Raw genomic sequence first — 19,774 nt, forward strand, 5'->3', positions numbered from 1 at the left:
TGATCTATGATTTGTCTTTTGATTTTTACATCGGGGAACTCTGTTTTACATGGACTAATTCCGGGTTCAAATAAATTTACGAGTAAATTTTGACAAAATATGTGTTGTCCTCTATCAGTATCTGCGTCTACTATAAAAGGAAAGATTTCATCATCATCTGGACTTTCTTCACCTGGAGTGTGCGTTGAGCTCATTTTTTCGTTCGATGACTGTTAATATGTAATTATTAATGTGTCGAATTGGTTGATTCCAATTGTATAAATGTACTGGTTTGTGTTTATACTGCTTTTTTATTCTTCTTTTTCCTCTTTTTGATGAATTTGAAGTTGTTTCTGAGTCAGAAAAATATAATTGATCGTGAAGTGGGTAATTTTTATCTATTGATTCTTTTAGTTTGTAAAGTTCGTCTAAACTGTTGGTTTCTGATTCTGAAAATGCGTTTCGATTTTTTGAAAATCTTTTTCGTGTTATTTGTCTTTGTTTCGTTATTATTTTTCTTTTTAGTGTTTGTCGTTTTGTTCGAATGTATCCAACTGTTTGTGTATGAGGTGTGATTACAAGGTCGTATTTTTTGTTATCTATTTCACAATTGTGTAAAACGATTGTTTGTTTATTTCCTAGGTTTTTAAATGACATAAGGTTTAGGATGACGGATGCAAAAGGTTGTTAAATGATTTCTATTTTCCTAAACTGTTAGTTCTTACGATTTTTTGGTTAGCTTAACCTGGGTCTATTTGTTCAGGGTTGGAGAGAAAAGTATATCGATTCCGAAGAATGATTTTTTACTTTCTCGTGGCTAGTATAAGTTAAGGTGTTAACTTACTTAATCTTACTTAGGGGTAGTGATTGTGTTCAAGGGTTGGAGAATAGTAAATCGATCCACAAGGTTCAGGTATAATTAGAACGCGAGTAGTTCGTTAGATACTATTTTAAACTTACTAAGTCTAAGATTTATCCTGGGTCTGGTAAGAGGGGGGGTCAAGTGAAGGATGAATAACCGAAGTTCTTCACTATTTATCCTAATTTGAATGATTAGTTTTGTTTAAAAATTTCTATTAGTCTTAGGTCTTTAGAAAGGGTTGGGTAGTGAATCGACGTTTGAGGTCGTTAGACACTAATTAAGTGGGTGGGGGAGAACAAAGTTGTTCTGTTTGATCCAAGGATAAGCCTTGATGATCAAATTTAAAATTTAATTAAGTAGAAAATGATTTAAGATCCAAGGATAAGCCTTGATGATCTGGTTTTAAAATTAAGTGAATTTAAGTTTTAATAAATTTTTAAATGTGTGTAAAGGAAAGATTTAGTGTTTTGATGATATTAGTGGGTTTATGATTGCTGTTATGTTTTAGATGATGGAGCTGGAACAACAGGATGATTTATGATTACTAACAATTTATTGTCATGCTACTAATTTTTATTTTTATTTTTCAATAAATATTTTTCAAACATGTTTTGTATATTACTGCAGAGTTTTAGGAAAACGATCTTAGATCTTTTTATCAATCGTTATTGTATATTAATAATTTTGTTTAGCGCCTGAAATGATTTTGAAGATTAACTTCAAGGTTTTATGTTTGCAAATGAAAATCTAAATTCATTGCCAGTAGTATTCTAAATATAAAAGTTTGTTCTGGTTTTTGCCTAACTATCATATAGCTATATGGCAAGTTTCTACTTTGTCGTATGTCGTCTCTGGTTCGAGGTCTTCTTCCAATTCCGGGTAGTTCTGTTATGGTTCGGAATATTGGCTCTGATCTATTGAGTCGTAGAGACATTTCGATTAAATTATTGTCGTATAACATTTTTTAAATGTTTTTGTCTAATTTCTAATCTATTTTGGTTAATTCTAAGCTATTAAGGTCTTGTTCGAGACTTATGGTCGCACCAGATGAGTTAGGACTGATTTGGTTAACTCATAGAGTAATTTCGGATAGGGTACACCGTCTTCTCGTCACGCTATCTTATTTTCGGCCGGATAGATTCGTGCAACTTCTTAGTCTAATACCGATCCTAATCTTACTCTTATACTATCTAGTCTCAGGTTGTTTAACTAGTCTCTGCTAGGCTCAATAGATCTAGGGTATACTGGTTTATTGCGGCTGCTGAAGTGCTCGGGAGAGTCCAACTAATTTCTAAGTTAAATTCAAATCTCTCTGGTGCTGAAATTACAAGTAACTTCAGCACTTACAAATAAGTGGGTTGTTAGTTAGATGGATCGTGATTGGTTAATATTAAATACTTTACATTGGTAAAACATTTAATTTATCCAATCATAAAATATAGTTTAGATCAGGTTCCACATGCTTAGAACGCTTATTTTATAACTTCAGCATCGCAAATTTTCAAAATTTTCTCGACCTTTTTTATAGACAGACCAATTTTTTTTCCAATGTCTCCCAAAGTACTACAGAGATCCTGGTTTGGGCAATTTTTCAGGGTCGCAGGCAAAATTTTGAAAAAAAAATCAGGCCAAAAAAGCGTTTTTAGGCACTTTTTGAAAATTTTTGACCAATTTTTGACGCGCGAACCCCCTCAAAACTCGTATAAATTGGCGCCAAGGCGCCTGTAATACCTCTGCCTATGAAAGTCTTACTTACTGAATCCGAACTAATTGATAAACCTAGAGTTCTAAGCGAGGCGATATGAAACAACTAGTTGAAAGGCAACATTTATTGACAATGGAGATACAGCACAAGAACAAGTTCTAATTCCTATCAAGGTCAACCGACCACACAACAAGATATCTAGCACAGTGAGTTCAACATAAAATGTACGTATCAAGTCTGATAAAATTATCAATCCGAGCCGGATGAAATTCCCCTTAACGAAGAATTTAATAAAAATGATTGTTTTTGATTGCAGTTTTATAGTCCCTGGGGGACTTTAAATTTCGACTGTTCCTGCTCTCGTCTTCATGATCAATTTTCCGTTCGCGTTTTTCTATCTGTCTCATTATTGTTATCATCTTCCATGTTCTTTTCGTGTTCTTCATCTTCGTGCGTTTGTTCATCATCCTTCTCCTTCGTAAGTTCTCCCGTTTCGTTCTTCTCCTTCACAAATAGATTTTCTTTACTATCATTCGCGCTTTCTCTTGGTGAAGTTAAGTGAACAATTTAGTAGTTTTGTTCTTGTTCTTGGGGCTAATGGCTTCAAGGAATTTGACACAGACCTGGTATTCCGGTGTCTTGTCTGTGAATCCCATTTCTTGTATTAAAGAGTTTAAGCTTGACTTAGTGCCTGCTTCCGGTTTGTCTGGTGGCAAATCAATTTCGAATTGTAGTATTGCTTTTGCTTCACGATTTGTCTCAATTATTGTATTAATTGGTATTGGGTTAGCGAGTGCGTTTGTCAGTGTCGGTTGTCGATTACGTGTTGAACTTCTGGTCGGCATGACGAAGTTTGAGGGAGGCGTGCCTTTCTGATTAGGTCGCTCAGATGAAGGTGCTACGTTCTCAGATGTAGTGGACGATTGATTGACGTCGTCAGAACCGCTGGTCACGTTCTTGTCTGGTATTTTAACTTTCTGACACCACAGCAGTTTTTACTTCTGTTTGTAGACTCATGCCACTTTGCAATTTGTGAGTCGGACGCCCGCTTTTTCTTTTTCCATTGGGTTCTACGTTTCTCTTCGTTGGAGTGCTCTGGTTACCTTGGTGCCCTGCCAATTTCTCCTGTTTTGTTAGCTTTTTTGGTGATACCGTCTCCGTGTCCTCCTTGGACATCGGGTGTTGCGGCGGATTTGTGCGCAACCTTATCACTTAGTCGAGAAGGTCTGCATGGTCCGTGTATTTAAGGATTAGGAACAAAGGCGACTCCGCTATTTTTTAATAATCTTGTTTGTTTTCCAAATATTTGAACTCATGCTGTGTGCGGCGTGTACGTTAAAATTTTTCCAATGATAGTTTTGTATTTTTGCTCGAAACCTTGGTTCCCATTTGAATTGTTTTTCTTGCTACCGGATCTATACGTTTTTCCGTATGTTTGTCTATTGTTGCCTGTACCCCTTTGTATCTTTCGTTTAGCTTATTTTTAAATATTTGTATGGTTTCTTTAGACTTAGCACCTGGAGCTTGTTCTGTAGGCAAGTTAGCTGCTTCTTGAAGATTTTTCGGTAGGGTTGGCGACTTTTCGTTGATCTTTGATTCGCGACTCTTGATGGAAACCTCATCCTCCGACCATAGCTGAAGACCGTGCAATATTTCCGCCGGCAGTGGCGGTTTTATAAGATTCTTTTGATCTAAACATGTATGTTTTGCACTTTCCCAGCTTAAGTTGTCCAGTGAACTTTTAGTGGCTAAGTTTGAAAGAGGAGTGTTTGTTTTCCTAGTCTTATGTGCTTCAAAAGGTGAAAGTTTTGTGATGCTAAGTGGTGCCATCCCTAAAGCTCTTATAATTTCTGCTTAATCTGAGGCGAGTTTGTACAGTGTGTTTGTTTGATCTGTTTTCATTATGGCTAGCCTACGCTCTATAGTTTGACTCACTCTTTCTACCAGCATTATTGCCCTATGATGATCTACCGGAGCGGAAAGCAATTTTATGTTATCCGTATTGCAAAATAATTGAAATTTCTCAGCCCTGAATGTCTGCGATTGGTCGATTTCTAGTCTTCATGGTACCCGATTATTGGAAATATATCTTTGCATAAATTTAATGACAACATCCGCTGTTGTGTTCGACACAACTTTCGCAGTGAGAATTTTGACCACTTATCTATCGCAACCAAATTGTAAGCCTCTTTATTTAATTCATCAGGGAGGGGCCCGGCGAAATCTAATTGGACTTTTTCGTAGGTTCTACAACCGGTTCCATCTGGAACGAATGTTTTTCCCTATAAATGGTTTGAGATTTTTACCTTGCTCCGTGCAGTGCATACAACTCTGAGCTATCTGAACTATCATATGTGGGGAGACCAAAAATGTTGGCAGAGATCCAATATGGCGGTCCATCCTGGGTGAGTTAGATGGAGGCTATCGAGAACCGTTTGGCGCAACTGAGGGGGTATCACAATCCTCTCGTCGATCAGTAGAAAATCCTCTCAGACGGGAAGGCGGTTACCGATTTTATGCTAGTTTTGTCCATAAGAGGTTTTGAATCGAACACCCAGTACTTTCTGTAGTTTCAGCCAAAATAGCGGTGTGTCTTCCTCCGATTCTTCTGTATTTGTTCCTTTCTCGATTGTTGCGACAAGTCTTTCAGTTATGAGGTTATGGCTGGCCTCGAATTGTGTGAAATTTTGTTAAAATTTTCCTCTTGAACACAAATATTGGGTCCACGCGGCTGATGCAAATTTCGTTCGAATTGTCGTTATTGTCTATGGCGGAGTCTGTTTGAGTGGACACCACTGAACACATTGTTTCCGTTTGTGCGGCGCGTGTCGTCATCAATTTAGGTTCTAGTGCTCGTTTACCGGTCGCTGGTGTTTTCGTTGAAATTGGGTCGGCCCCATATAAAACCTTCGGAAAGTTTGTTGCTGGCTTTTTCTTTGATGAAAGTAGTTTCAGCGAATCTTGTACATTTGAGGATGAGTGGTCCAGCGTTGAGGTTTGTGAAGTTTTTGGCTTCTTGGATTTTGTTGGGGGCCGTTTATGCCACCGCGGATCTGATAAGCTTTCCTTCCAGTCCAACGAGCCTTGCCACTGCAAGCCCGATTGTTTTCGGCCCCGCGTCTCCGACGATTTGATTTCGGATGGAAGAAATCCTCCCTTTAAACCTTTTGTTTCTGGTTTGCGGCTCATTGTTGTGTTTTGACCCGATTGTACTTACAGAGATCTTGCAATTTGACAGAGTTTCAAATTTTTTGAATGAATGCAACTGAGTTGACTGATTTCTAGTTGATTTTGAGTCGAACTGAATTTGTCCGCGAGGTTTCAATTGACCGCTTTCGGAATGCGTGTAATTTCGAGATGTTAATTGAGCGTTTGAAATGCTATTCAAAAACCCTTTGTTTTCCGCGCGCTTTTTGATCCGCTGACACGGTGCTCTGTTTTGATTGGCTAGGTTGTTAGGATGGACATTGTCAATCAACTCGAAGTTGTTCATGGATGCAATAATTGATTCGACAACGAATTCCTTATCATACTCGCTTGGGGTTATTGCCAATCCATCTGGATTTTGCGACTTATAGTCTATTGATCCCATTTTACTCCCCGCGAGACGCTTAATGTCCAAGTAAAATGGGATGAGTCGGTCGATCCAGCGCACTAGTCTACTCTGACTAGTTTTTTATCTAACGCTCGAGTTCAAAGCGCTGATGAAATCTTGATGGTCTGTAATGACTGTAAGAAACTTTTCATAAAGACAGTATTTAAAATTTTCGATGGCCCAAACTACCCCGAGTAATTTTAGTTCATTTAATCAAAAATTTTTCCTCAGTGGAATCCAAAAAACGTGAAGCATAGGCTATCGCAACCTATCCTTCCGGCGAATTTTGTTTTGTTCCAATGAGGCCCCTAAACTTGACGTAGACGCATCGCATACAATGCAAGTATCTAGGTGGTGGTCAAAATGTTTATTTTGAGTTATTTCAGAGACTAATTTCAAGATGTTGTCGAAGGCTGTATTGTGTTCTGGTTTCCAGTCAATTGTTTTTTTTCTGTATTTTTCAACGATGGGCGTAATTCAGCTGCTTTCTGTGCAATTTTTGATATATACCTTGTGATTGTGAGGTTATCCATTTTTCAATTTGATTCAATTTGTATTTGTTTTACAAGCTTTCGTGGCAAAGGTTTTTTAATAGCCTCTGTTTTTTGGTTCGCTCACTATTGGATCTTTTGTTACCATCAGTTTGTCATCAACATAATCGTAAGTCTCTGTACACTTGATAAGTGTTTGATCGATTGCCTTCTGAAATTCGGCTGGCAGGTCCGTGAATGCATTGAAACCTGTTTCAAATTGGTATGTCCCGATGGCGTTGCCGTCAAAAGGACTAAAATTACATTGTTCTCTGGTTGAATTATCCACAGGGATTTGTGAGTACGCATACCAAAAATCTAGCGTTGAAAATAGTGTTTGCTTTGATTTGTCCGATTTGACCACATGCGCGAGGTTGTCCAAGAGTGAATCTTTTTTGGGCATCTGGTATTTGTTCTTATGAAGATATTTAATTATTTTCTTGGAATCTAACGCCAGTTTAGCTGTTTGATCCTTTTGGACGGTTACTACAATCGGTCCGAACATTTATCTAATTTGAACATGTGTTTTCGATCAATGGGTTTGCTTAGTTCCACTTCAACCCGTTGCTGTAGCTGCACCGGGACGCGTCGAATTTTTTGTTGAAATGGGTTTACGTCTTTGCTAAATTGGGTTCTATTCACGTGATTTTGAAAAGGGCTGCTTTTTTTTTTTCAGCCTCCTGATTCGAATGTTATGATTAGTCTTGCTTTGGGAGTTTTTGTTAGCCAATGTAGCACGCTACACTTCTGGCGGTGTCATCTGGTGGGATACATTTGAATACAGCTGACTTGTCGTTCTGATGTAACTGCCACTCCGTTTTTTCATTTAGACTTACAGAGTCGGACTTACAGAGTCGGCGATAACGAATTATTATTCTATTTAGTTTCACGATGTGACCGTTTATGTCATCCTCAGACAATTAGCCGTGTTCTTAATTTCAAATGCTTCAGCAATTGCCATGACCAAAAAATTATTGATTCGATAATCATTCTAACCTTTTTGGATGTAAACTTCGAATGCAACTGGGTCGTTATCGGTTTCTAGACTTTCAGTCTCAATTTCCTCTTGCTGTTCTTCGTTTCGAACACCCATGTTGTCAACATTCGCAGATCGACTGAGTTTTGCAGTGGCCTCGCTTGGTAAATTTTGAACTCATTTTATACTTTGCTGGGCATGACTTCATATGATTTTGACAGTGTTGATTGCCACATTTGAGCCTTGTTTTTGGGTGTTGAAGGTTGTGTTCCGTTGTTGCTGTCCTCTTGTATTTTGTGTACCAACGGAATCCACACCGACCTCTCTGTGAACTTTGGTTGTTAGTGTAATCATTGCGGCCACCCGTGTTTATATACTGTACTGGTTCTTGTTTTGTCGTTGCCATTTGCACTCAAAATGGGTTTAAATTCATTGTGCGACTGTGTTTAAAATCTTTTCCCCGACGTATTGCATAATCATATGCATCTGGTGGGCTTTGCGTTTGTGCTAATAATTTTTCGGCAATTTTATTGTTGTGCGTGTGTGCGGTGAACATGTTTTTTACCCACTCGTCTTCTCGATCGCCACAATCGGCTCTCGAAGCTAATTCTACCAAATCCATTTGAAATGTTCGATGGCCCAAACTACCCCGGGTAATTCTAGTTCAGTTACTCAGAATTTTTCCTCAAGGGAATTTAAGAAATGTGACGCTTGGCTATGGCATCCCAACTTTCCGCTGAATTTGTCCCAATGAGGCCCCTTAAACTGACGTAGACGCGTCGCATACAATGCGAGTGTCAATGTGCTGGTCAAAATGTTGGTTATTAGTGTTTCCAGAGACTAACTTCAAGTTGTTGTGAAATGCTGTATTGTGGTCTGGTTTCAAGACAATCGGTTTTTTTTCTGAATTTTCCAACAATGGGCGTAATGCAGCTGCTGTTTGTGCTAGTTTGGTATATACCGTGTGAGGTGATGTATGGAGCCCAAAAAATTTTAATTGATTAAAAAGTTTTTGGTGGAGATAATTTTTCGGTAGCCTCCGTTTTTTTATGCGTGGTTTGGTTCCCTCACTATTGATGGTATGTATGCCTTAGCCGCGAAACTTGCTTACATGCGTTAAATTTTATCCACGGATAACGCGAGGTTTTCCTCATCCAATTTTTTCAGGAATGCTTGGAGTTTTGTCGATGTAACTCTATGGCTCCTTTTGTTATTATCCTCCCTTAAAATTTTTGTTTCTGGTTTGAGCTCATCGTTGTGTTTTGACTGATTGTGTCTAGAGAGATCTTGCAATTTGACAGTGTTTCAACTTTTTTAAATGAATGCAACTGAATTGACAGAATTCTTGTTGATTTTGAGTCAAACTGAATTTGTCCGCGAGGTTTCAATTCACCGCTTTCGCAATGCGTGGAACGTTGAGATATTATATGAGCGTTTGAAATGCTATTGGAAAACCCTTTGTTTTTCGCGCGCTTTTTGATCAGCTGACACGGTGCTCTGTTTTGATTGGCTAGATTCTTAGGAACGCCATTGTCAATCGACTCGAGATTGTTTATGAATGCATTAATTGATGCGACAACGAATTCCTCATCATACTCGCTGGGGGTTATTGCCAATCGAAATGGATTTGGTGACTTATATCCTATTAATCTCATTTTTCCCCCGCCAGACGCTTAAGGTCAAAGTGAAATGGGATAAGTCGGTCGATCCAGCGTGTTAGTCTACCCTACTAGTTTTTGATCTTACGCTCGAATTTAAAGCGCTGATCAAAATTTGATGGTCTGTAATGACGGTAAAAAGCTTTCCATAAAGACAGTATTCAAAATTTTTGATGGCCCAAACTACCCCGAGTAATTCTAGTTCCTTCACTGAGTGTTTTGACTCAAGGAATTCAAGAAACGTGAAGCATAGGCTATCACAACCCATCCTTCCGGTAAATTTTGTTTCAAGGAGGCCACTAAACCTGACGTAGACTCATGCAAACAATGAGAGTGTCTAGTTGTTGTTCAAAATGTTCATTTTGAGTTATTTCAGAGACTAACTTCAAGATGTTGTCAAATGCTGTATTGTGTTCTGGTTTCCAGTCAATCGGTTTAGTTTTTTTTTCTGTATTTTTCAACGATGGACGAAATGCAGCTGCTGTTTGTGCTAATTTTGATATATACTGTGTGAGCTGATCCATGGAGCCCATCAAACTTTGACATTGTTTTATAAGTTTTGGTGGCAATAATTTTTCAACAGCCTCCGTTTTTTTATGAGTGGTTTAGTTCCCTCACTATTGATGGTATACCCTAGCCACTCACTTCACATGCAAACTTACCATTATCCAAGGATATCGCCAGGTTTTCCTCATCTATTTTTGTCAAAACTGCTTAGAGTTTAATTTTTGCTCGATCTAGAGTTTAATTTTTGCTAAAACTGCTCGATCTAAATTTTGGTCCTTTTGTTACTATCATTATGTCATCCAGATAAGTGTAAGTATTTGTACAATTGGTAAGTGTTAGACCGATTTCCTTCTGAAACTCGGCTTGCATGTCCGTGAGACCATATCATCCTGTTTGAATTTGTATGTCCCGGTAGAGTTGCCGTCAATAAGACTAATTTTTATGGTTCTCTAGTTGATTTATCCAAAGGCTTTTGTGAGTATGCATATCGTAAATCTAGCGTTAAAAATAGTGTTTGTTTGGAATTGTCCAATTTGACTACATGCGTGATGTTACCCCGTAGCAAATCTAAAGTGGGCATCTGGTATTTGTTATTATGATTGAATTTAATTAGTTTCTTGGAATCTAAGGCCAGTTTAGCTGTTTGATCCTTTTGGACGGTTGATACAATCGGTCTAATTAATTGTCGGTCCGAACCTTTACCTGATTTGAAAATATGTTTTTGATCAATGAGTTTGCTTAGTTCTGCTTCAACCCGTTGCTGTAGCTGCAACGGGATGCGTCGACCTTTTTGTTTAATTGGGCTTACGTCTTTTTTAAATTGGGTTCTCATTACGTGGCTTTTTGATTTTCCAATAAGTACGCAAAATTGCTGAAAACTATCTCCAACCCATTGTTTGATATCCGAGTCCCATTCTTCTGATTCACGTATATTCTGCATATTGAATCGTTTTTAATTTTATTGAATCGGTTTTATACCTATCTCTATTGTGGAGTTTTATCCCTGTGCAACATGCTTATGCTTAAGGTAGTATGTTTCTCCCTATAATAATTGCTTTTTCACCATCCACAATAATGAAAGCGGCTGCTTGAATTTTCCAGCCTCCTGATTCAACTGTTATGATAAGTCTTCCTTTGGGAGATTTTGTTTCACGATTCTAGCACGCTAAGTTTCTGGCGGTGTCCTGTGGTTGAATACATTTGAATAGAGCTGACTTGTCGTTCTGTTGTAACCGCCGCGCGGTTTTCTCATTCAAAAATGACATCGGACTTCCAGAGTCAGCGATAGCGAATACTTATTCTTTTTAGTTTTACGATGTGACCGTTTAGGTCATCTTCAGACCAATTAACCGTGTACTTAATATCAAATGCTTCAGCAAGTGCCATGACCGAAAACTTATTGATTTGATAATCATTTCAAAATCTTTTTTGATGTATACTCTGCGAATGCAACTGGGTCGTTATCGGTTTCTAGATTTTCAGCCTCAATTTCCTCTTGTTGCTCCTCGTTTCAATCAACCACGTAGGTAATATTCGCAGATCGACGGACTTTTGCGAAATGGCTAGGCTTGGCACATTTTGAAAAAAATTTATTTTTTTGCTGGGAATGTTTGTTTATTATTTCGACCGTATTGATTGCCACTTTTTTAGACTTGTTTATGGGTGTTGAATGTTGTGTTCCGTTGTTGCTGTCCTCTTGCATTTTGTGTTTCATGGAATCTACCCCGACATCTCTGGAACTTTGATTGTTAGTGTAGTAATTGCGGCCACGTGTATTTATGTAATGTTCTGGTTCGTGTTTTGTCGTTGCTGTTTGCCCTCCGAATGGGTTTATTGTCATTGTGCAAATGTGTTCAAAACCTTTTTCCCGGCGTATTGCATATTTAGTTGTGACGGAAATTTCTTCTATAGTTGTCATGAGATCTTTCGTAGTAATTGTCGGTAAATTCAAACTTGGTCTCTCTCGTTAGTCCTGTCGTTGCCCCTCGGCCCCCAGGTATAGAAAAAGATAACTGCGTGATTTTTCATCTGCTTCATCCCAACGAAATGAATTACAAAGTACTCCTTTCTCTCGGGCTTTATCACGTGGTTTTCCCAACCAACTCGCTTCTCCTGATTTCGAACATCCCGATTCTTCCTCTGTGCTTCCATTTCTCCCGTTATTTCGACCTCGTAAATAGACTCTGAAGGTTCAACTAATGACGGTTTAGTTCTTAGCAGGTTTCGTACCTCAATTCCGTCTTTAGCGAATACTGTCATCTCTAGTATTGCTGCCCCTTTAGTCCACTCTAATGGTGGTTCAGCTGACGCCTTCTCCCAAATTAGGTCAATATTCAACGGGCTTTTCGAGTATCCTGCTGACTGCGCCATGTCATAAATCTGCGTATGAACGTCCTACTTTTTGGATCCGAACGGATTGAGAAACCGAGAGTTCTAAACAAGGCGATATAAAAACAACTAGTTGAAAGGCAACTTTTATTGACAACTGAGCTACAGCTCAAGAACAACATATGTCTAATGCCTATCAAGGTCAACCGACCACATAACAAGATATCTAGCACAGTGAGTTTAACATAAAAGGTACAAATCAAATATGATAAATTTATCAATCCGAGACGGATGACAGCGCCTTTAAGAAACTTTAGGGTCCGTCAGCCACCAAAAGTGGATATGCCAAACTAGTACAAAGGAGGACCCTTTGGAGCGGCAGAGGTCGAATCCTTGAGAGGCGTTCGATTAATTTTATTAATTCAGATTTTCTAGAGACTTCATCAAAAGGGCTCGAAATTAATTTTTAAAAAAAATCATTAGAAAAACTACAATAAAACAATAAACAGAGCATAGAAAATTGGTCAATCACTTCTTTCTTTCAAACTAAGATGTGATTTTTTCAAAATGATTCATCTTACTTGTGCAGACTGAAGTCGTATAACTGAACACCCGATCTCCGCTGGGACAGAACTGAACCAACTGAGTGAAGTGTAGATAGTACTCAGTTCCTGGATCAAGGCCATCAATTTCAATGGGGTAACCATAGTGCATTAACAGCTCTTCTTTCTTTATTGGATTGGTAAGTGAAGAGCTGGAAGAGACGATTAAATACCTGTCGAGGTAGGAAAGGCCAAAACTGATGAAGATGAATGATATCTTCCAGGGGCTTTTTGCCTCGATTTGATGTGATACAACGGGTGGTCCTAGAAAGAGTTTAAAACCACAAAATTAATTTTCCTGGGACATTTATGAGGACTCTCAGTTTTAATGTAAATGTACTGCAAAACTGAGTGTGGTGACGGGAAAAAAGATATCATAACATGACTATGCAAAAGGAGCCACGAATAAAAATTAAACTGCCTCAGTGATGATGTATAAACCATCAAAACCCGGGTCGAGATCCCGCTCAAAAACCGATCAAGATATGAGCGGTTTGAGCGGTTTTTCAGCAAGATTTGAGCGGTTTGGGCGGTTTTTTGGAAAAACCGCTCAAACCGCTCAAATCTTGCCTAAAAAACCGCTCAAAAACCGCTCATTTCTTGCGGTGATTTTTGAACGGTTTCTCAAGCAAGATGTGAGCGGTTTTTAAGCGGTTTTTAAGCGGTTTTTGAGCGGTCTTATAAAGAAAACAGTTTAAAACCAACAAAAAGGCCTGGAAAGGTAATGTGACCCCGGGTTGACCTCCATAAACCGAAAATGCTTATTTTGATTTTCCCCACACCAAAAAAGCTTATCATACAATTGCCTGCATCAAAATTATGGAAAAACGTTTATCCTAGAGTTTTTTAAACAATTTTCTGAGTCTATGAAACTGTAGGAAATAGTAGGACACGTTTTTTTCATATATGGAAATTGTAGGATAAGCATTTTTGGTCAACCCACGCTAAGATGCAGTTGAAATACTATCTACAATTTAAAAAGAGTGCTTAACCGTTCTCAAATCAAGCAATATTTTTTTCGTTGTCTTGACCAAAAACAATGAGCGACTTTTTTCAAATGCTCGAGCAAAATAACCACTGGAAAATATGAAAGATTTGAGCGGTTTGAGTGGTTTTTTAGACAATTACGCTCAAAATCTAGCTTCAAAATGAGCGGTTTGAGCGGTTTTTGAACGGTTTATCTGAAAAAACCGCTCAAAAACCGCGCAAGATTTGAACGGTTTTGAGCGGTTTATCTAAAAAAACCGCTCAAAAACCGCTCAAATCTTGCGCGGGTTTTTTAGATAAACCGCTCAAAACCTTTCAAATCTTGCTCGGTTTTTGAGCGGTTTTTTAGATAAACCGTTCAAAAACCGCTCAAATCGCTCATTTTGAAGCAAGATTTTGAGCGTAATTGTCTAAAAAAAACCGCTCAAACCGCTCAAAACTTGCTTCAAATTAGGTGAAAAACCTCGACTCGGGAAACAGTTCTTTCAAATCATTGATTCTAATTTAAACTATATCAAAATGTTCGTCGTAGCCAATAAGATCAACTTTGAGAAAAAGAGCGGAATATTCATTTGTGACCGGGGTGGTTGTTTTTCATTCAGTCAAACTCTTTATACTATCTGAAAGATATACAGTGCTGATTTAAATTAACCGGATGAAAGCGTTAAACTTGAAATTTAAAACGCGTTTTTCTCAAATTGGGTTGAGTTTAGGTGAAAACTTATGAAGAGAAAACTTGCTTATGAAGAGAAAACTTGCTCATTTTGGTTTTTCTTAGTTAATAGAAAATTACGCCAAAATTACGCGGTCGATCACAGACATAATTATATCAAAGTGAGCCTCTTACGTATTCCAACAAACTTTAAGAAGGGTATGCTCTCCAAAAAAAACTGCAAACCGTTTAAAAAATGTTTTTAAATAAAAAGTTAGTATTTTATATAGTAAAAACGACCTTTTTTGTCTATCAAGCAAAAATAAATTAATTTATACAATGTCTTGGAGAAAATACCCATTTTAAAGTTTGTTGGACTACGTAAGGGGCTCACTTTGATATAAATGTGTGTGTGATCGACCGGGTATTTTTGGCGTAATTTTCTATTAACTAAGAAAAATCAAAATGACCCATTTTTGGGGTAAATTTTTGGGCCCGAATTTCGCAAAACAAATAACACCATATTAATTCTGCTAAAATTTTAAGCAAGTTTTGTCGTCATAAGTTTTCACCTAAACTCAACCCAATTTGAGAAAAACGCGTTTAAAATTTCAAGTTGAACGTGTTTTGTCCGGTTAATTTAAATCAGCACTGTAGTTTCTGGAGCTTAAATTAAAAAAGATGTTTCACCTCTTATTATTTGGTGGTATGTAAACCAAACGAAGAGAAAAACCGTTTCCCATATAATTCAGCCGACAAAACTTAATTGTTATGTAATAGCTCGCATCGATTATATGATAATTATAATCGTACTTTCAGCTAAATTAATATTAATTATAAGCGCCTATTTTGAATGTTTGAACGATTTATAATCCATTATAAAGATAACATTTCGGTGACATTTTAATAAATTGTAACCTATTATAAATAGTTATAAATTTTCCAATAAATAGTTATGAATTAATTATAATCCATTCTTCTATCAAAATTATATCTCATAAAAAAATTAATTATAATGATTTATAATTAACGTTTCTGCATGAAAACACCATAAAAATCATAGTTATTTTAAATGTGCGCTATAAACAGGGGCGGAACTAGCTTTTTCTCGAGGGGGTTGCGGATTTCCAAAAAAAAATCAAAAATCGTGTGGTCCTTTTTTTAGGTCGATCCAAATTGGTTTTCCGAGCTCTGTCAAAGCACCAAATAGACCTTGTTTTGGCCAAAATTGTTGAGCCGCAGGCAAAATTTTGAAAAAAAAGGCGATTTTAGGCATTTTTTAGAAATTCGCATTTTTGGCGTGCTCCCCCCTCCATTGTAGTTTATATTGGCGCCGAAGGCGACTTCAGAAAAATTTTAGGGTTAGTCACCAGAAATGGATATCTATGGGTCGGCAGGGGATCGAATCCCCGAGGGGAGACTTCCCCCCCCCCCTTAAATCCTCCCCTGGCTATAAGTACAATATTACAGTTTCTTTTAGTTCGGTAACCTTCTGAAAAGCACACAAAACAAAACAAAAATAAAACAAAATGATGCAATGACCTTTGTTGGATAAAAATGAATTTTAATCCTTTATAATGGTTGATTAAAATGAGTTTGATTGTTTTGAAAAATAGTAACATTAGAATCCATTTTCAAACGATAATATTCATTTTTTTTGAAATTTATGGAGACTGAAAAGAAAAACACATCATAATCTACTTTTTTCTTTTTTTTTTACTGAGTGCGAGAGTTTTGAAACAAATCTGATTACTGACTATGCCGATTTGATTATACAAATCTGATTCATTTGACGTAATTTTTTGGTTGTATTATACTTCGGCTGGCTTACTTAAACTCAATATTTTTCGTAAAGATGGGAGTTTGAAAATTGCTATTTTGGATAAATTGGAGATCTTGCGTAATTGCTCTTATAGGCTTGAAAATTGCTCTTATTATTACGTTGCAAGACGCTCGTCACATCCCTTTCTAGTTAGCTTGTGGGGGATATATTGAAGAAAAAAATTTTAAAAAAACTTTCATTTTAATTTTTTGCAAGTATATCGTCAGATTTTTAATGGATCTAAAATTGTGCAATAACATTCATGGCTTCGCATTGATATACGGCATAGCGACAGCTCATCCCAATTGCCTACTCGTAGCATTTGAAAAAGTGACTATTCGCAGCATGCGACGACTCGTAGCAAGCGACAATTAGTAGCGATAAAAGCTTTGATCAGATCAAAAGAAATTAGATGAAAATAAAAAATTGAAGAACGAAGGAACTAAAAATCAAAATTGAATTAGAGGCCCCTAAATTGTTTAAAAAAAACATTGCTTTTGCTTTAAAATTTAAGCAATTCGACTAATCTTTTTTGGCATTTTTCGTATTTTGCCACCTGGGCGGCACTTTCTCCGGCAGTTACTCTCATCAATTTGTTCTCCGACATAATTTGTTCTTTTTTCAGGAATAGGATAACTTTTTTAATGATAGGGTGAGCAAACCCCATCCCTATCTGTAAGAGCCTATGCCATCCCTCGACCGAATTATTAGTTTTTGTCTTCTATTTTTGACGTTTTCGAACTAATTCCAGAGTGCGATAGGGAAATTTCCAACTCCCCAGCGTCCTCGGAGGATGGTTCCAACCCCAGTTTATTCAAAACAATCGATGTAATCCAGTTAGGAGACAAACCATATTTTTCGGAAACTTATTAACATAAAACTGGCATGCCGATTCCGAAGTCGAGCTCAGGTTTTAGTGCCAGAGCAATCAATTACTTTCGAAAAATGGGCGTTTTTTTCTCGATAAACTGGTGCTGATCCGATCTCTTAAAAATTGTCCCAGTTGGCCTGAGCAAAATCAAATAAGCATTTTTTATAGTTACTCCATTCAACACCTTTTGAGAGGCAATATTGAAGCCATATCAAAATCTACCACAATCTGCGAGGAATTAAGTCCTGGATTGATTTCTTTCAAATGTCCATAGACCCGGTAGTATTGCTCTTTACTTTTCAAATCTGGTGCTTATTTATGAAATTTGATCGCTTCCTTGATTTTAATCCCCCACAACCCTAATTCGCGTCGTTTAGTAATCACCCCAATTAGTAATTAATCGTGCTGCCAATTTTCGCTTGCTACGAATTGACACTTGGTACGAACTGTCGCCTCACGCTGATAAACGAGGAGTCGTTTTTAATTCTAAAGCATATATTGTTGGCATTTCAGAAAAGCATAAGTTCACCCATTAAAACTCAAAGGATATCACAACTTCATTACTACGCCAAACTGTTAGTTACTAGCCAAGCTCCTAGTTTTTGTCAATACTGGGACACTTGGCTTTGAGTCAATGGCTTTGATATGATATATCATCCTACTCATTCCGATGGTTAGTTACTTTATCTGGTTATGCATGGACAACAAAAAATTAAGTAATAACCGATGTTTTTGTCACCATTTTGACTCAATTTTGATGGCTACGTTGTTGAACTTCTTTATTAAAAACTACTCTAGAGATAAGATGAGGACGCAGAGGCAAAGCTGAGTTTCGCACCACTTGCGTTAAAATTAGATCTATCGAAAAGGAAAGTAGATAGCTGGGAAAAAAACATGCCCAGATAACAAAATGCAAAATCAGTTTCGGAACAAAAGTTACTAAGCGATAACAAAGCCAAAAATGTCTGAGCAGGAACTTTTCATGCCAAACAAAATTCAGAAATTAAAAAAAATTGCTCATCATACCGGTCATGAAAACAAAAATTGTTTTGTTTTCTCAAAAACATTATTATCAGGCAAATTGACCTCTACTTAAAATCTACTCGATTTTTTACTGATATAACCCTTTCGACCAGCAAGGGTATTGCTATTGGCTACTGGACTTTTTTTCCCGTAAACAACTTTTTTTCACAGGACTAATCTGCTAGACTCATGCCTCTAATGGGCATTTCTGGAGCAACAGACGTTTGTTTTGAGCTTGTTGTTAGCTTTTTAAACACCTGGCTTTTTAAAATTTTAATTTTATATGATAAAAATTTTTACCGATTCGAATTTTGGAAATCTCATTTAACTTTTCTCTTTTTCGTGTTTTTTTTCTGTTGAAAACACTTGAATCATTTTACCACAGCTCAGCAGAATTTTGTTGCGTCATTAGATGAGCGAAAAAAGTTTTGTGAACGTGTGTGTTCTGAAGTGAAAGACTTAAATTTTTTTTAAAGTTTTTTTTTTCAATAGAAAAAGTGGCAATCACTGATGACAAGTCTGTACGCAAATCTAAAACTGATCTACCTTGTTCAAAAAGAAAAGAAAGTGGAAAACAAATTTTTTTTGAATGCAAAAGTTTATCATGAAAATAACAGTTTGCTCAAAGAGTTGGTCTTCAAGGCGGAAACTAGGTAAAGGGGTAAACCAGGTATTTGATCCCTAAAATTTGCAGCACGTTTATCTAAAAGCAATCAATAGACGGAGCCGAAGAAAAAAAATATTATGTATCATGGGTAGTGAGCTGCTCTCAAAAGTCTGAGCAAAAAATATTGAAAGAACGGCTAAATTGTGACCAAAACGTTTGCTCTAATTTTCCAACTTAGGCGTATCTAAAATTGTAGGCATTTATATGACAGTGGATTTTATGCATAAGAAAATCATTTTGTTCAGTGATCAGTAGAGACGTTTCAAACCTGTCCAAAAAATTTATTTAATAAAAGTAACGAACCCTTTTTTCCAAGAATATAGCCCCAGGATAGGCGATCCACCAAAAAAGTTTCGGGTATTCTGCCCAAAAATTTGAAGAAAAAGTTTTGGAAAACACCAGTTTTCTATTTTTACTGATGTGATTGAACCGAAGCAGATGTTCGCCCCAATTTGATCCTTATGGATTCAACGCACTTCTTGATGGCCGAAAATGTTGCAAATTTTCGGCAACTAACGAGAGCCAACCATAGATTTTTCAAGTAGAACCATCGCATCTTTTGACGTCCAAAAACATTGCAAATTTTGGCAAATAATGTGGGTCATAAAAACAACAGACTTTTTTCTTTTAAAAAAGCGAAAAATATAAAATACCATAAACATAGCCAACAAACAGTTGGAAAAGAGTCAATGAACGCAAGTAAGCAAAAAAATTCTGACTGTTTAATCTAAAACAAATCTCAACTTTCGAATCGAAATTCGAAGAAGACAAAAAAAGGTGACCTAATAGCTCTTTGAAGTTTTAAAAACGAATCATGATATATATATAGTTCGATACACCTAACTCAGCTGAGAAAACTGGGTCAAGGTACGAAAAAAATATATTACCATGGAAATCTGAAAATTTAATTCCATTTTCGAAAATAGAAGTCGATCACATTTTCCGTGACTCCATACTTTTTTGATGTTCGATACTGGACTTTGGCTTCCTTTCAACAAAAGAAATGAACT

At 37.1% G+C, this 19,774-nt stretch overlaps 1 protein-coding gene across 1 annotated transcript in view; it reads right to left on the minus strand.

Annotated features, from left to right (window-relative positions):
- LOC134852916 (uncharacterized) overlaps positions 1-19,774 on the minus strand; it is a 191,936-nt gene that overhangs the window by 45,391 nt on the left and 126,771 nt on the right. The window contains exon 7 of the mRNA XM_063868781.1: positions 12,722-13,006. Within this exon, the coding sequence (XP_063724851.1) occupies positions 12,722-13,006 (285 nt within the window). The remainder of the gene's footprint in view (positions 1-12,721; positions 13,007-19,774) is intronic.

This window comes from Symsagittifera roscoffensis, chromosome 8 (assembly GCF_963678635.1).
Source record: "Symsagittifera roscoffensis chromosome 8, txSymRosc1.1, whole genome shotgun sequence".
Taxonomy (NCBI): Eukaryota; Metazoa; Xenacoelomorpha; order Acoela; family Convolutidae; genus Symsagittifera; species Symsagittifera roscoffensis.